The following is a 13,727-nucleotide window of genomic DNA, read 5'->3' on the forward strand; positions in this document are numbered from 1 at the left end:
GTGGAGCTGCCGGAGGACTGAGAGATGCTTATTTTCTCCTCTCACCGTCCAAAAGACCTACTGACACCGGAAGGAAGCTGAAATGGCTTTTAATTTTTAATTTTTTATTTTTTTAGGGGTGAAGCAGATTTAAGAGAAGAAAAAAAAGAAGCTCTTTGGTCCCCTAAGAGAGACGGACTGGTCTATAAATCAGTGAGTGATGAGAGGTTTCCCTCAAACCAAGAAGTCGGGGGGGGGACACCCCCTCCCTCACAGCACCCGCTGGAATGTTTACGAGGAGGGAAGGGTCCAGGACACGGCAGAGGAGAGGCATGGTTTGGTGCTGCGTTCTGGTGGTGGCATGACTGAAGCAGACCTGGTTCATGTCCGACCTCTTCATGTGACGAGGCTGATGCGCTCAGTAGGGGAGGGAGCGATACAGTCCACACCACACGGCCTCTGCGGTGATTAGTGCCAAATCTGTAAACATCTCATGGGCTCGTACCACTGCATAGATAACAGAGCACATTTCCTTCCACGGTGCTTTTGCCAAACGGAAAAAACAATCCCAGCACCATTTCAAGAAACGCCAGTCGCAATAGCCGTATCTGAGCTAAAAGGTGTCTAATCACGAAGGATGCGAATACTGATAGCCGTTTCCTGTTTATGAGATGATCTAGTTTTCCTTCGGAGAAATATATTTAAAAAAACAAGAAAATGAGAGAACAGCTAATGTTTATCGGCAGAAGTATACATGAAGAAGGCCCTTTAAGGAGACCTTTAGGGATTACATAGGAGTTTATGGCACTGGTGAGATGCTACCAGAAGCATCTCTTCATTCTGCCTTCTGGTGTCACTCCGACGGCTTTCCCCCTCCCCCGGTGGCAATTTCCTTATCTGGATGACATAGTTGGTGTGACGAAGGGGGCCACTTTACCTATAACGGTATCAAGGGCGACACGGGAGCATAGACTGTGGGCCCAGACCTTGTACAGTAGCTACGTGGCACACAGTGAGTGCGCATGGCCTAGGACCTGGGCCAGCAGATTAAACAGGGCATGGCTTATAGAGCTCCACGGTCTGAGCGATGGGCCCAAAGCAAGGAGGCAATACCTTTCTTCTGGATTCTAGACTCTTTATCCATTCACTCCTGACGTCAGGGACGTTTTGGACGGCTGTGTCCATCCATTCCCAAATGGATCCTGAGCAGCATAGTTCTGTGAGCCCAGTGGAGGGGGTGACAGAGTTCATACAGCCATATAAACCATTTCTGCGACAGCAGAGTGAGACCAGGCCGGCACACGGCGGCAGAGTGACATCACCGAGGTAAACGTGCAGGGATGCTGGAGGGAGAGCTGCCCTTTCAAGTTGCGCAGTGAGGACTGTGCGAAGAGCGCCCTCTGTTGTCAGAAACCAGAATCACACGTTTAACGACATCTGTCTACCAGTGCCATATGCAAACACAGGAAAAAAAAGCAGAGGGATTGAGATGTCAGTGGGGACCCCTGCTTGCTGAGCGGAGACCAGGTCTCCATGAGGAAATACCTGCCTGTGACCCATCTGGCTGGGAGCCAGGCGGCGATGCAGCTGCAGACACGTGTGGACGGACATACCGCGTGCGTCGCGGCACCTCATCAATCCTACGGAGCGGCCTTTTGCCTGCTGACCCAAACTCCCACCACGCGTGTAAGCGGAGCACTTCATAGACACCTACAATCCCTAAATCTGCCCAAAAGAAGGAAAAAAAAAAAAAACACACATCGGCAGTCATCCTGCGCATTGCTATTCTTCAAATTCACCCCCTGGATTATTAAACATACCAGTGAACAATATTGCTCTGACCCTAATAATCATATCTACATATCAGACATGCTCTCTTGCTGTTGGCTTGCTGGAAAACGCTTCCACCGCGTGCCTGCTGGACTCTCAGCACGTTTTCCACAGAGATGATAGCCGGATCCCAGCTGGTGCATAAACGCCGGCCTTCCAGGGCTGAGGCCCTCCGGCTGCTGCTCCATTTTATTATCTCGCAGCTTAACCGACGCTTTTATCTAAACTGACTGACGGTTCAGTTCGTATACACAGCTGAACATTTTACTGCGAGCACTTCAGTTTTAAGTGCCTCGTTCGAGGGCACAAAAGCAGCCCCCGCTGGGATTTGAACCAGCAACCGTCGGGTTATGAGTGCGCTAACTGCCGTGCTACAGGTGGGCTGACAGGGTTGCGTCGTGGGTCCTTCACGGTGATTCTTTACCAAAACCACCATGTACACTTATAACTGGAGGAAACGTTCTGGGTAAAGCATATTTAACAATTATTCAATAGTCTGTCGAATAAGACCCACTTAAGCTTATAAAATACCTATGTAAAGTAGCTTTCACAAGATGCTGGTAAACTAATCCATTGCCATCGTGAACGCAGATAGGTCTGAACCAAGGCTGTGTATCAAAGGTGAATGAGAATCATTGTCAGGAGGACCCAGTCCGTTTCCATTAAATTAACTGTCCTAACTCAATCTACAAGAGAAACGTGTGCACTGGTCTAAAGGTAAACATCTCCACCTCACTGCCTTAACTTTTCATTTTCAAAATATAAACAAACATTCTTTTTGGGGGAATAGACAGATTCATCCTGCAAGCCCATTAGTGTGTAAATTCTTTCATTGTGTCTTGCACGTACTTAAGCTGATATACAATCGTGCCTCTTCACCCACTGACTCATTCTGTTTTGTGTTCAAGTTGCTAGCTTCCTCGCACGCTCGAGCTGTTAAGGATGCAGACTCTCACCGCGTAGCACATCCAGTAAGATGATGCCTGGCCCAGTCCTCACGGCGCTAGAGGCCTTGCAGTCTCCATTTCTGGCCTGTGAAAGTGACAGGCCACTGAAAAGGGAGACAAGGAGTTCTTGGATCAGGGCTGGAGGCTTGCTGTCCTGGGCAAAACCAAGCGTCATTTCACCGGGGGGCAGGAAACACGATATGAACTGTCTGTTCTGTTCGGTTGTTTTAATTGTTAGATGGGTCTGGGCCGATAAAGGGGAATGAAAACCACCTTGAGTAGCTGTAGATTTTTTTAAAAGTCTTCACATTTGTTTATTGTGACTTGGTTCAGGTATCCAATGGAGACTAAACTAATGGGTGGGGGGAGACGCCGACTTTCCATATTCTCCAGAAGAGACTTGGAGAGTCCAGAGGTGGGTCAAAGGGTACTTTTGAGGCACTGCCCATATAACCACCAGCTGAAATCTCTACAGAAGCACTATCTGCCACTTTGCCAACGTATTTATGCGAGTGCCAGGACTCTACCTGCTCTACTTATCCAACCCATTGAGCTGAAGAATAATAATTTAACCCAAACCCTTGCTCTTTTTGATGGCGTGTTTAGGGAGGATAACCTGGATGACTGATCCACTTATATGCACAACAGCCTTGTGGGATTATGGGTTAGAGGTCAACTGGCTGTCACACTGCCACAGCTGTCTTTCTTGTCGAACCTTCTAACTTGCCGTAGCGATGCACCTACATTGGAGTAATAGCCTACCTTCCCGCTCACATCTTTTATGCACTCCCAAATTTTTACACGCGACCCCCCACCCCCCCCTCCATGGTGTGGCTCAACTATGGCCTAAATAGAAGCTCTCTAGTAGCACCGATTGCAGAGGACGTGACTGGTGGCCATCGTGTCTCCAGGAACCCATCTGCAGCTGCCGGTGGCAAAAGCAGTAAAAAACAAATGTCCAAACAGTCCAGGTTTAAATCTCAAGCTGGAAAAGTGCCTTCAGAGTCCCAGAGCCACACATGTGATTCGATTCCCCTCAACAAAATCAAGCTTTATAAACAAAGCAGCATAAAACCATAAAGTATTGGGTAAATGACTCTGCTAAGCAAACAAACATAACCATTACCAAAAGAATAGAATTAGCATTAGCGAGACACATGTGAGGTAACTTATGGACCACAATTTTGGAGGGAACACAATTGCAGCATTAGCCAAAGGCATAACGATATGTGGACGTCTTCTGCCAACGTGCTGATGTCTGTGCATATGCTTGGGGAGGGAATAAAAGAAGGTAAGGATAAAAGAAGATGAACTCGTGCACACTTCGTACTGCAGGTGAGGTAGGTTTCATGGGGATTAAAAGACACCACCTCAGCTGCACTACACCCCCCCCCTCCAACACTCCCGCTGTGCAGAGGAATGTCTCCCATATGCGTCTGCAAAGGCTTGGTGATGAACACGCTTCCTGTCTAGATGAGGTAGATGTGGTTGTGGCATCCCCTTGGCAGAGCTGCAAATGGGAGAAGGAGACACACTGTGGCACCCAGATTGTCTGCGTTCCCTTCAGCATAACAATCCTGTAGTCCTGCCCGCTTCAGTAACTCGTATCCTTACTGCACTCTACAGCGCAGATGACTAAGAAAAATAAAGTAGGATGTTGTGGCGTAAGCTCTAAAAAGGTTGCATATATTCCCACCCAAACAGGAATCTAGTTGCTAGTAAAGGATTCTTATGTGTACAGGCAGAATTTGGCTTTGCTTACAGTCACTTCATTCACAAGGCTGTTCCCCACCTGCCGCCTTTTGGAAAAGAAACTGGAATGCTTTGCTGCAGCACCACCTGGTGATAGGGTCTGATCATTCTCAAGGTTGTGTAGGGCCAGGCTGTAGTGGGGTACTATTTACTGTATGACCACTACATTCACATTGTTCATATTATCAATCATATGTAGAGTTTGATGTTTGCACTTGACTACACTGGCCTGCAGGAGTCAGGGAGGAGGCTTCTGACATGGTCATCCTAATTTCCTCCCTTCATCACTTAGAGTCTTTTTCATGCTCCAAATAAAAATACCACAGTAGACAGTCTGCCCACACTTGTATCATAACAAATATATATTTTTCTACCAGTAGGAATTCCCATTACAGTCAGAAAATGGCTCAACTTTAGCGATGGACAAAGACGCCTCTTATGAACCGTAAACCATTTGCTGTATTTTTTAACCCCACTAGATGGTGCTCTCTGTTCAAAAAAGGGCACTAAGCATTCGCCAAAGCTAACCAAGAGCACCATCTAGTGGGGTTAAAAAATACAGCAAATGGTTCAAGAAGCGTCATTTTGTCCATCACTACTCAGCTACAATCTGAAGCACCTTGCAGGCAGTAAGGCAAACTTAATGCTGATGCAATGCCTACATGTACTAGGATTTTGCAGAGGAATCGTTAGTTCTTATCAAGCCAAACAACAATCTCCTTAAATAGATCACATTTCACTGGAGTCCCAAACCGCTGATCATGACTGTCTGTATCCAGCATGAGCCTTAACCAACTCACAGCCACAATTACAGTAATGCTTTCTGCATTGAATATCCAGTTGTGAATTTAGAGCTCTCTAATGTCTATAAATCCAGTCTCATAAGTACAGAATCGAAAATAAAAACAGTACACAACAAAAAAAAGTGTGTAATAGCAACCTTCACTCACACATATACCTACTGTAGCTACACCCACACACACTCAGCAGCATCAAGAGACACAAAGGCCCACTTAATATCAGTGAGTTTAGCTTTCATTGTGTTGGTATCACCCAAATTCCGCTAGTAAACTCTTTAAGGCCTGGCTGTACCTGCTCAGAGTAAAATCCGGCTTTTCATCCCTGCACCCTCAGCCGGTTTTCATAAGGCCTAGTGCCAAATGGGCCACAGCTGGATGAGCTCAGGAAATTCCCTACATCTCAACATAAGTGAACACCCATTCAGGGCTTTGGCACACTTCAATCTCGTGTTTTCACCGTTCCTAACAGAAACGGCGGCCACGGTACAGGCTGAGGAGGCCAAAATCCTGTTAGAAAATAGGAGATGCATATAGATACGGAGAAAAAAAAGCCATGGATCCATCAGACACCTGCGCTTCCAATAAAAACCTGAAATTGTGGCAGTCAGTGATCAGACTTTCAGGAAAAAAAACTATCTGTGTTGTGTCTATGATAAAATGGAGATGAACAAGGTAATACATTTTTCTTAAGTCGCAGATAAAATCATACAAGCAAAATTTATGAATTTGATCTCTCATTGTATCAGTAACACAAATACGCTTGGATTATTTATTATGAGTAATTAAACTCTTAAAACTGCAGTAAGTGTACACCCATATAATTATGCAAATGCCACAGAAATATAAAAAAAACACTTGTGTAACTAGGCCCATCTCCTAATAAACAAACAAACACACAAATAAAATCTGTATATGCCGAAGGAAATCTACTCTGGCTCTTCCTTTAAATGCAGAAAGACATACTGTCAAGTGGTCAGAAAAACTTAAAAATTAAATCACAGAGAACAGCCTGAAAAATCACGACAGCACATATGTGCCCTTGAGAGGTAAAGTGGGCTATCCCACATTTTTGACCCCTACCCCCTTTTTATTGAATATTTTGAATTGGATAAGTCGTTATTTAAGTCATACCTCTGTGCTACCTATGATGATTGATTGATTATATATATATGGGGCGGCATGGTGGTGCAGTGGTTAGCACTGTTGCGTCACACCTCTGGGACCCGGGTTCGAATCTCCGCCTGGGTCACATGTGTGTGGAGTTTGCATGTTCTCCCGTAGGAATGCATGTGAGAGTGCATGGTGCGTGAGTGTGCCCTGCGATGGGCTGGCCCCCTGGGCCTGGGTTGTTCCCAGCCTCGTGCCCATTGCTTCCGGGATAGGCTCCGGACCTCCCGCGACCCAGTAGGATAAGCGGTTTGGAAAATGGATGGATGGATATATATATATATATATATATATATATATATATATATATATATATATATATATATATATATATATATATATATATATATATATATATATATATATATATATATATAATCTAAGTGTAGGGTATAGGCACACTGCTTTTTTTGAAGAAAATTCAACTTTGGAGCTCATTTTCTCAAAACTTTGTTTTTGTGGGATAGCCCACTTTACCTCTCAGGGTATTTCTCTATTAAACACAGAGAAACTGCATCACCAAGACCCCCGGTAGTAAGTTCAAAGGTCATCGACAGGGATAGAGGCACATTTAGGGTAGCTGATACACATCAAAAAATTAGGGTGTCAACGCTGAGTGGTACGTCTATGGTCCAGTCTATACAAAAGCTGACACTAATAAGACAATGCAGGAATTTACAACAGAGATGCTTCTCAGAAACGGCTCACATTTAAATCCTGTGTACACAGATGTGTACCACAAACATACAGAACATGAAACTTACACCCCTGCATAAAGGAAAAAATAAATCAAATTGACTGATGAGTCATTGTAAATCCTTTTTCGTACAGCTGGCTGGGTTTACATACAGAGAAACCCAAAGTGTACCTTAGAAACCACGATGTGAGTTTGTGTGGGCAGCTGTCTATCACTTTCAGTCATGAGGTTTAATGGTTATTCTGCTTTTACGGGATTACGTACATCCTGTGCTGTAAATATTCCAAGACGATAACGCTGCCATACATACTGGTAAAGAAATCAAAATTAAAACAGAGTTATTTTACAGCAGGATGAAATAAAGTTCCCTTCACAGATTTCACAATCACCATATTGAAACATCATCACTGAACCTACTACATAGATTTTTACATCATTTCACAAAAACACTGCAGTCATGTCTTACTGAAGAATAGCCCAATACTCCATTACACACAGCTCTGAAACTGTATGATAGCATTCCAAGCTGGTTTAAAAGCAATGGATAGCCTTATTCTTTATTAGCTCATTCTTTATTATCATCTCCCTCAGTTTGTGAACCACCCGTAAATTGCATGGCACTGCTGCCCCCCCGTGGCCAGAGTTAGTATCAGTCATCTAGAGTCTTCCGCTTTCTCTCCGTTTACCAGATTATAATAGTTCAACGCTCCAATTAATGTCTTATATGCAAATAAATATGCAAATGTATGCCTTGGAAGACCTTGTGCTAATGTTTCGGAGTCCCTTTTGTCTTTATGTAAAACGTTTCCCTCTTGGGTTAAAAAAATGTGACCTTCCACACTTTTATATTAAATATAAAAAAGCCTTTTGTATTTTTAAAGTGTATTCAGTTATATTTTGGATTTGAGATGCTGTATGACATTTGCCATAAAAATAAACGTTTTGCCTTCGTCAAGTACAACGCTGTCGTTAACTGAACACAGTAAATAAACAGCACACGCCGGTCTGACACGTGAAATAAACCATCACACTGCCAACCAGGAGTAATATAAAATATAAAAAGAGTGATAACTGCTTATTTAGGAAGTTAACAGGGACAGATTCATCAAGGCGTAGCCGTCTCACTCATTAATAATTACCTGTTGGACCCAGTTTGCAGAAGGAATAGCAGCCGTTTCCATGTTGCCGCTAATTAACTGATCGAATCAGATTCCTTCGACCCTCAAAACCGCGTGCTTATTTTAGTCATTATCATGGGAGACATAATCGGAAGAATTTACCGTGTCGTGCACTGGTTTCAGGTGTAACCACCGACGTAGGATGGAGCTTGATGGTGGACGGCAGTGGCGGACACAACTTAATAATCTGACTACGAAAGCAGGACTGAATGACTCCAAAATAAATAGTGGGGGGTGAGGTTCCCTCGCTCCCCATCCATCGCACCTGAATGTACGCAATACGTAAAGCACCAACTCTACGTCACACCTGAGAGTTACACAGTAATTTTTCAATGATGTAAAACAGAGCGAGATCATTTAAGGATATTTTGCAAACTAGTCATGATCCCGATGTCACGATTTAAGTATGCAGTTCATTAAGACTAATTTAGAGCACTATATATATATTTAAAAATTACAATTAGCGGGCTCTACCGTAGGCAGACGGTAGAGCTGACAATGACTAGCAGTAGCTTCCTTGAATGTTTTTTATGAAAGGTTATTAATATGAAAAAAGTGTCACTGAATATGAAGGTAATGTTCTCACAATGGGGAATACAGTGAACTCTTACAGTATATATAAAGTTCAGTGATGTGTCCACCGAATGTAGCTGGAGTACACAAAGCAATTAACAATGATATACTGCGTCCAGTTTAATGTGCTTTTTTATTTAGCATCAACACAACCGCTGTCTTGTTTTACAACCACTTCTGCGCTTCGATCCCAGCAGCCGTATCAGCAAAAGACCAGACGAGAAGCACCAGCATTTTCATGGCACCTGTGATTTATGAATTAGGGATCTAAAGTGTTGCCTGGACTCAACAGACTGATAACAGGAACACAGTAAGAAAGACATTAAACCATCGCGTTTCTTTTTTCACAGGTTGACAATTTCCTTTATCGAGTACCTTCTGAAGGAGTGTGCGATACTAAGATGTGTCCTGCATGTTTTGTAAACGTCAGTTTGCTGAGTGGATGCATGCTGACACAGGCGTCAGGCTCCAAATCTCCGTGAAATACACAGCTGTTTAAAAGACACCTGCCGTCACAGTGACTGAATTATCAGGTCATCCGCAGATGTTGACACGAACATTATGTAAACGAGCATCAGGCTGTGAGCGAGAGTCGCTCATCCCGTCAGTGAGTTCTTCTGTTAACAAGCGCTCCACTGACATTGATCTCGCCTCGCGTCTTGGAGACCTTCTGTCCTCCTTTTGTTGTCAGCAGGTTGCCTTTGGTTGACAAATAATATTCAGTCACTTACTGTAGCGAGATTTTACGCATTCGTCTCTCCACCACCTGCCAGCGCAGGTGCCGTACTTGACAGGAATTTAAAAAGCTCGACATCGTCAGTGGGTATAAAATAAGGGCCTCTTGGATGCATCATGCATTTAAATTATTTTTTGTACCTAATTTCTATTGATAATGGGCTTGTTTACTGTTTGTTCACATTGAACATACTGGATAATAAATACAGCAAAATTATAAACATTTTCATGTTATCAACCCTGACTAATGTATGCAAGTCATATAACCACAAAATTAATCAAAACAATTAATAGATGTTAATGAAATATGCAATAATTTCTCTAATGCATTTACGTACCTTCATTGATGAGAACACTAGGGTTTACACATATCATTAAGACGTCATCCTGGTTTCAATCATAACCCTCACCTGGGTGAGTGGATTGAAAATGGGTAGATCAATGATCAGGGGCTCCTGCTCTTATATACATTCCTTGTAACATCGTGGCACGAACAGTCACTTGACGGGCAGGTTACAGAATCATTTTTAATATTTTTTTATCAGTCATAGTTTCAAATACAAATGCATACAGATACATTTAAGCTAAAATCACACAGAAGTACTATTGCAATTAACATCGCCATACAATAAAAAATGCACAACAAAATGATTTGCAAGCCTCGGTGTGCAGAGAGATGGGGGGGGGGGGGGGTGCAGGCCACACACAGTAATTCATAATGGGACGATAAACAACATTAAACAAGTGTGGCTCTGGCAGAGTGTGCATGGAGTGTGCAGGGGGGAGGGGCTTGGGCTACAGCCACAGTATACTTAAAACACATACTTCTATATAGCTAGACTGACTTCCCTCACGATAAATATTCTTCATCCAAATGTCAATGCTGCGCCCTCGTCGTCCTTCGCTTGGGATTTGCAGCAGCATCAGTCAGCCTCCCGCTCATTTTTGTCACTGTTGCTTTTATCTTTTTTTCGTTTTTTCCCCCTTTCTTTATTTCTTTTTCTCTTTTTTAAAAAACATGCCTGGTACCCCGAAGATCCAGCCGAGAGTACGAGTTGTCTGATTGTAGCCGATTCTCCCAATTGTATGCAAAGAACCAAAGAAGGACATCTTCTTTGTAACGTACAAGTGTTCGTTTTCTTTCCGTTCCGCGGTTTCCCTTTTATAAAGTCCGCGCATGCAGCATGCTGAATCTATTGGATTCCTCTGAACAAACACATGGCAAAAACCATGGCAAAAAGCTGTGCAAAACAGAGAAAACTGGGTTAATTAAATACAGCACAAGGGATATTTACATGTATTTATTAACCAATTAGCCAATGTTTCGCAGTACCTAAGCTTGAAACATAGATTTCTACAGTTCAATACCATAGATGTCCACAAGGTGTCTCTAGACTACAATTCATAATGAGAATGAGGCTAGCTGTTTTTTTGATGTGGGCGACTTTAAAAATAATGCATTTATGTTTTTCGTATAATCACATTTAATCGACTGTCAATGTGTTCACAAAAAGGCCTCCGATTTTGGCACTGATGGCCAGTAAATAGCTTGTATCTCTACGGCAACAGTGGAAACGGAGGAACGTACTTCGATAGTCAGCACAACAATGGCTAACGCTCCCGCCAAGTAGATGTACGTCTCGAAGTAGTCCACCACTGCCGAGTAACAGCCCTGTGGGAAAACAAAGATGCAATGGCGTCCTTTTAGAGTGAGACGTTGGGATCGACGGGGAGAGCAGCGAGGTGCCCACCGTGTCAGGCAAGGAGACAATGAGCGTGCAGAGAACTGCTCAAACAAAGGACGGCTCGGATCGATGGGAGGCCGGCCTTGACAGCAACGCGGCCGTTTCATGAAATCCCCGGTGTGTGAATGAGAAGAACAGCCCTCAGCCTCGCACTGTTCTGGGTTTTATTCCGATTACGCTGTTTAATTCCGACTACGCCTTCAGTTCTGACTACGCCTTTTAATTGCGCTTGTTAAAGCACACTGCATTCTAGTCCAGACCAGCACCTCCAGACAGTAAACACAAGCCGCAAACATCCCAGGGTTCCCAGGAGACTGACATTGCACTATAATTTCATCAATCAGTAAATGGGAGAACTATCATAATAGTCACATGTCCTCTATACTTTTCATGGATGGCCGATGGCTGTAAGTGTAACATCAAAACTGGAATTTAAATTGCATAATGCAACATCCCTTACAGCTGCAATTTAACTGAGGAACAATAATTTACACATGAAGGGTGGCCTATTACAAAGGCCTTGGTGGAATAGACACGCTGTACCATTCCTTACATTAAGGAGACCTGGTCCCCTTCACACACATAGGAACTGTAAGAGCATCAATCAGCCCTTCAAGAAGCAAAGTGCTTCATACGGTTTCATCCAATCCACCACTCCCAAGTCCCACTTACAGCTGTGTATAACAGACCAGCCGTATGACCAAACGTACGCTACATTTCACTTGCAGGCCACTTAATGGGCTCTTCATTATAATCCCGGCCAAATGAAAGTGGTTTTCATTTACTCCACAAAATTAGTATGAAAAGAAATAGCAGTTTATAATGCAATGAAAAGTGGCCCGAGCCATTAGCTAATGCTCACTAGGAGCTTGTTTATTTTCCAAGAGGGAATATGGTAAACCTTTAAGGTGAGGAACAAAGTCAGTTGTGCATCAAGTTTAAGTCATAAAACATTCAGCTGAAATGGACTTGGAAACAAACTTAGCGAAAGTGAGATACATCATTTGAAATGTTAAAGTTCAGATCCATTCCTCAAGCATTCTCAGAAGCCAATAAATACCTTGTTAGCTACTCTCTGGTTGCATGAAATCATGAATTCTTGAAATCTAATTAAAAGAGCTGCAATTCTTACACGCCCGGGTAGCACTGAATATGAAGAAGCGACAAAGTCGTCTCCAGTGGTTATAGAAGCCCCAGCGATGTCTTAGTTTCGGTTAATTTGTCCTCGTAGAGTTCAATGCTGACTGGGGAGGGAAGGGTGACCTCACACACAGGCTACCACGGCCTCCCGTATGAGCAGACGGTACTATATGCACAATGCAAATGAAAACCAGTGAAAGCGTGTGTGTTTTCACAACAACACAACACACATCCTCCAATCACAATAAGGGATTAAGTCCTATTTGTCCACCAACAAAACCGGCCATATTCAAATTTTAACTGGCTTAAAATCTGCAAACCAGGTACCACTGACTAAGGATTTCATACAGATTCATACTGTTCCATAGGGTACAAACGTTTGGCATCAGATAATCAGATCACTGATTCTCAAAGTGGAAACCTGTAGGGTTCTGTGAACTTTTTTGGCCAACCATCCACCATCAGGTGACCAAAGTCTGGCAGTACTGACTAAGGCTCTACTGTGCAGCTCCATCCATTCCTTGACCACACTGACCATGCCCAGTGGAGCCAGGAGCCACCCACCTTGTTGTTTCGGTATGTCATACTGCCCGTGAGGCAACCATCCTTGTTGATGTAGCTTCCATCTCCAAGGTTACTGTTCCTCAGGCAACAGGCCTCAGGCACCAGTCCAAAGAGGCTATCCTGAAAATCTTCAGGGCTGTTTACCCCACAGCACTCAAACTGCAGGCAGAGGAGAATTCGTGTTAACTTCGTCTGTCAGAATTATTGCGGTAGACATCTATGCTGCTGGTGACTGGCTGCTCTTAAATTACATGCCCGTTCCTGAAAAGGAGCACTTTGTTTACTTATTTATATAACACGTTTGTTCATTTTTAGCTTGAGTTCTTGGATGTGAAGTTGCGCAAAAATTCCTTTCACCCGCAGATTCTGTGCTAATGCTAATGACTCCATTTTTAGTCGCGTACACTGACTGCTCCGTTTCTGTGTACAAGGGTAAGAATGAATCACCTGCCAAAGATATTACTGTAAACATTAAACGTAGGCCTGTGCTGACATGGATAAACAGCTTGGGGGTGCTGATGTTTTTTTAGTGGCTCTTTGCTTTGGCCACAGACATCCGGCAGCGGGGTAGAGTCAGGTGACGAGTCCATCCATTCAGCTGACGCATGCCATATTCCCAA

General features: G+C 43.6%; 1 protein-coding gene and 1 long non-coding RNA gene across 5 annotated transcripts in view; both read right to left on the reverse strand.

The window, feature by feature from the left end:
* The window catches only part of LOC125705793 (uncharacterized), a 93,562-nt gene extending 84,973 nt beyond the window's left edge, over window positions 1-8,589 (reverse strand). For all 3 annotated transcript variants that reach the window (XR_007381688.1, XR_007381689.1, XR_007381687.1), the window contains exon 1: window positions 8,453-8,589. This is a non-coding gene — a long non-coding RNA (uncharacterized LOC125705793). The remainder of the gene's footprint in view (window positions 1-8,452) is intronic.
* A 1,582-nt stretch (window positions 8,590-10,171) lies between these two features.
* tspan18b (tetraspanin 18b) overlaps window positions 10,172-13,727 on the reverse strand; it is a 43,852-nt gene continuing 40,296 nt past the window's right edge. For both annotated transcript variants that reach the window (XM_048972038.1, XM_048972037.1), the window contains exons 8-10: window positions 13,108-13,266; window positions 11,247-11,330; window positions 10,172-10,899 (exon numbers count right to left, since the gene is read on the reverse strand). In XM_048972038.1, the coding sequence (XP_048827995.1) occupies window positions 10,852-10,899; window positions 11,247-11,330; window positions 13,108-13,266 (291 nt within the window). In that variant the 3' untranslated portion in view covers window positions 10,172-10,851. The remainder of the gene's footprint in view (window positions 10,900-11,246; window positions 11,331-13,107; window positions 13,267-13,727) is intronic.

Source organism: Brienomyrus brachyistius, chromosome 13, assembly GCF_023856365.1.
Source record: "Brienomyrus brachyistius isolate T26 chromosome 13, BBRACH_0.4, whole genome shotgun sequence".
In the NCBI taxonomy this organism is placed as follows: domain Eukaryota; kingdom Metazoa; phylum Chordata; class Actinopteri; order Osteoglossiformes; family Mormyridae; genus Brienomyrus; species Brienomyrus brachyistius.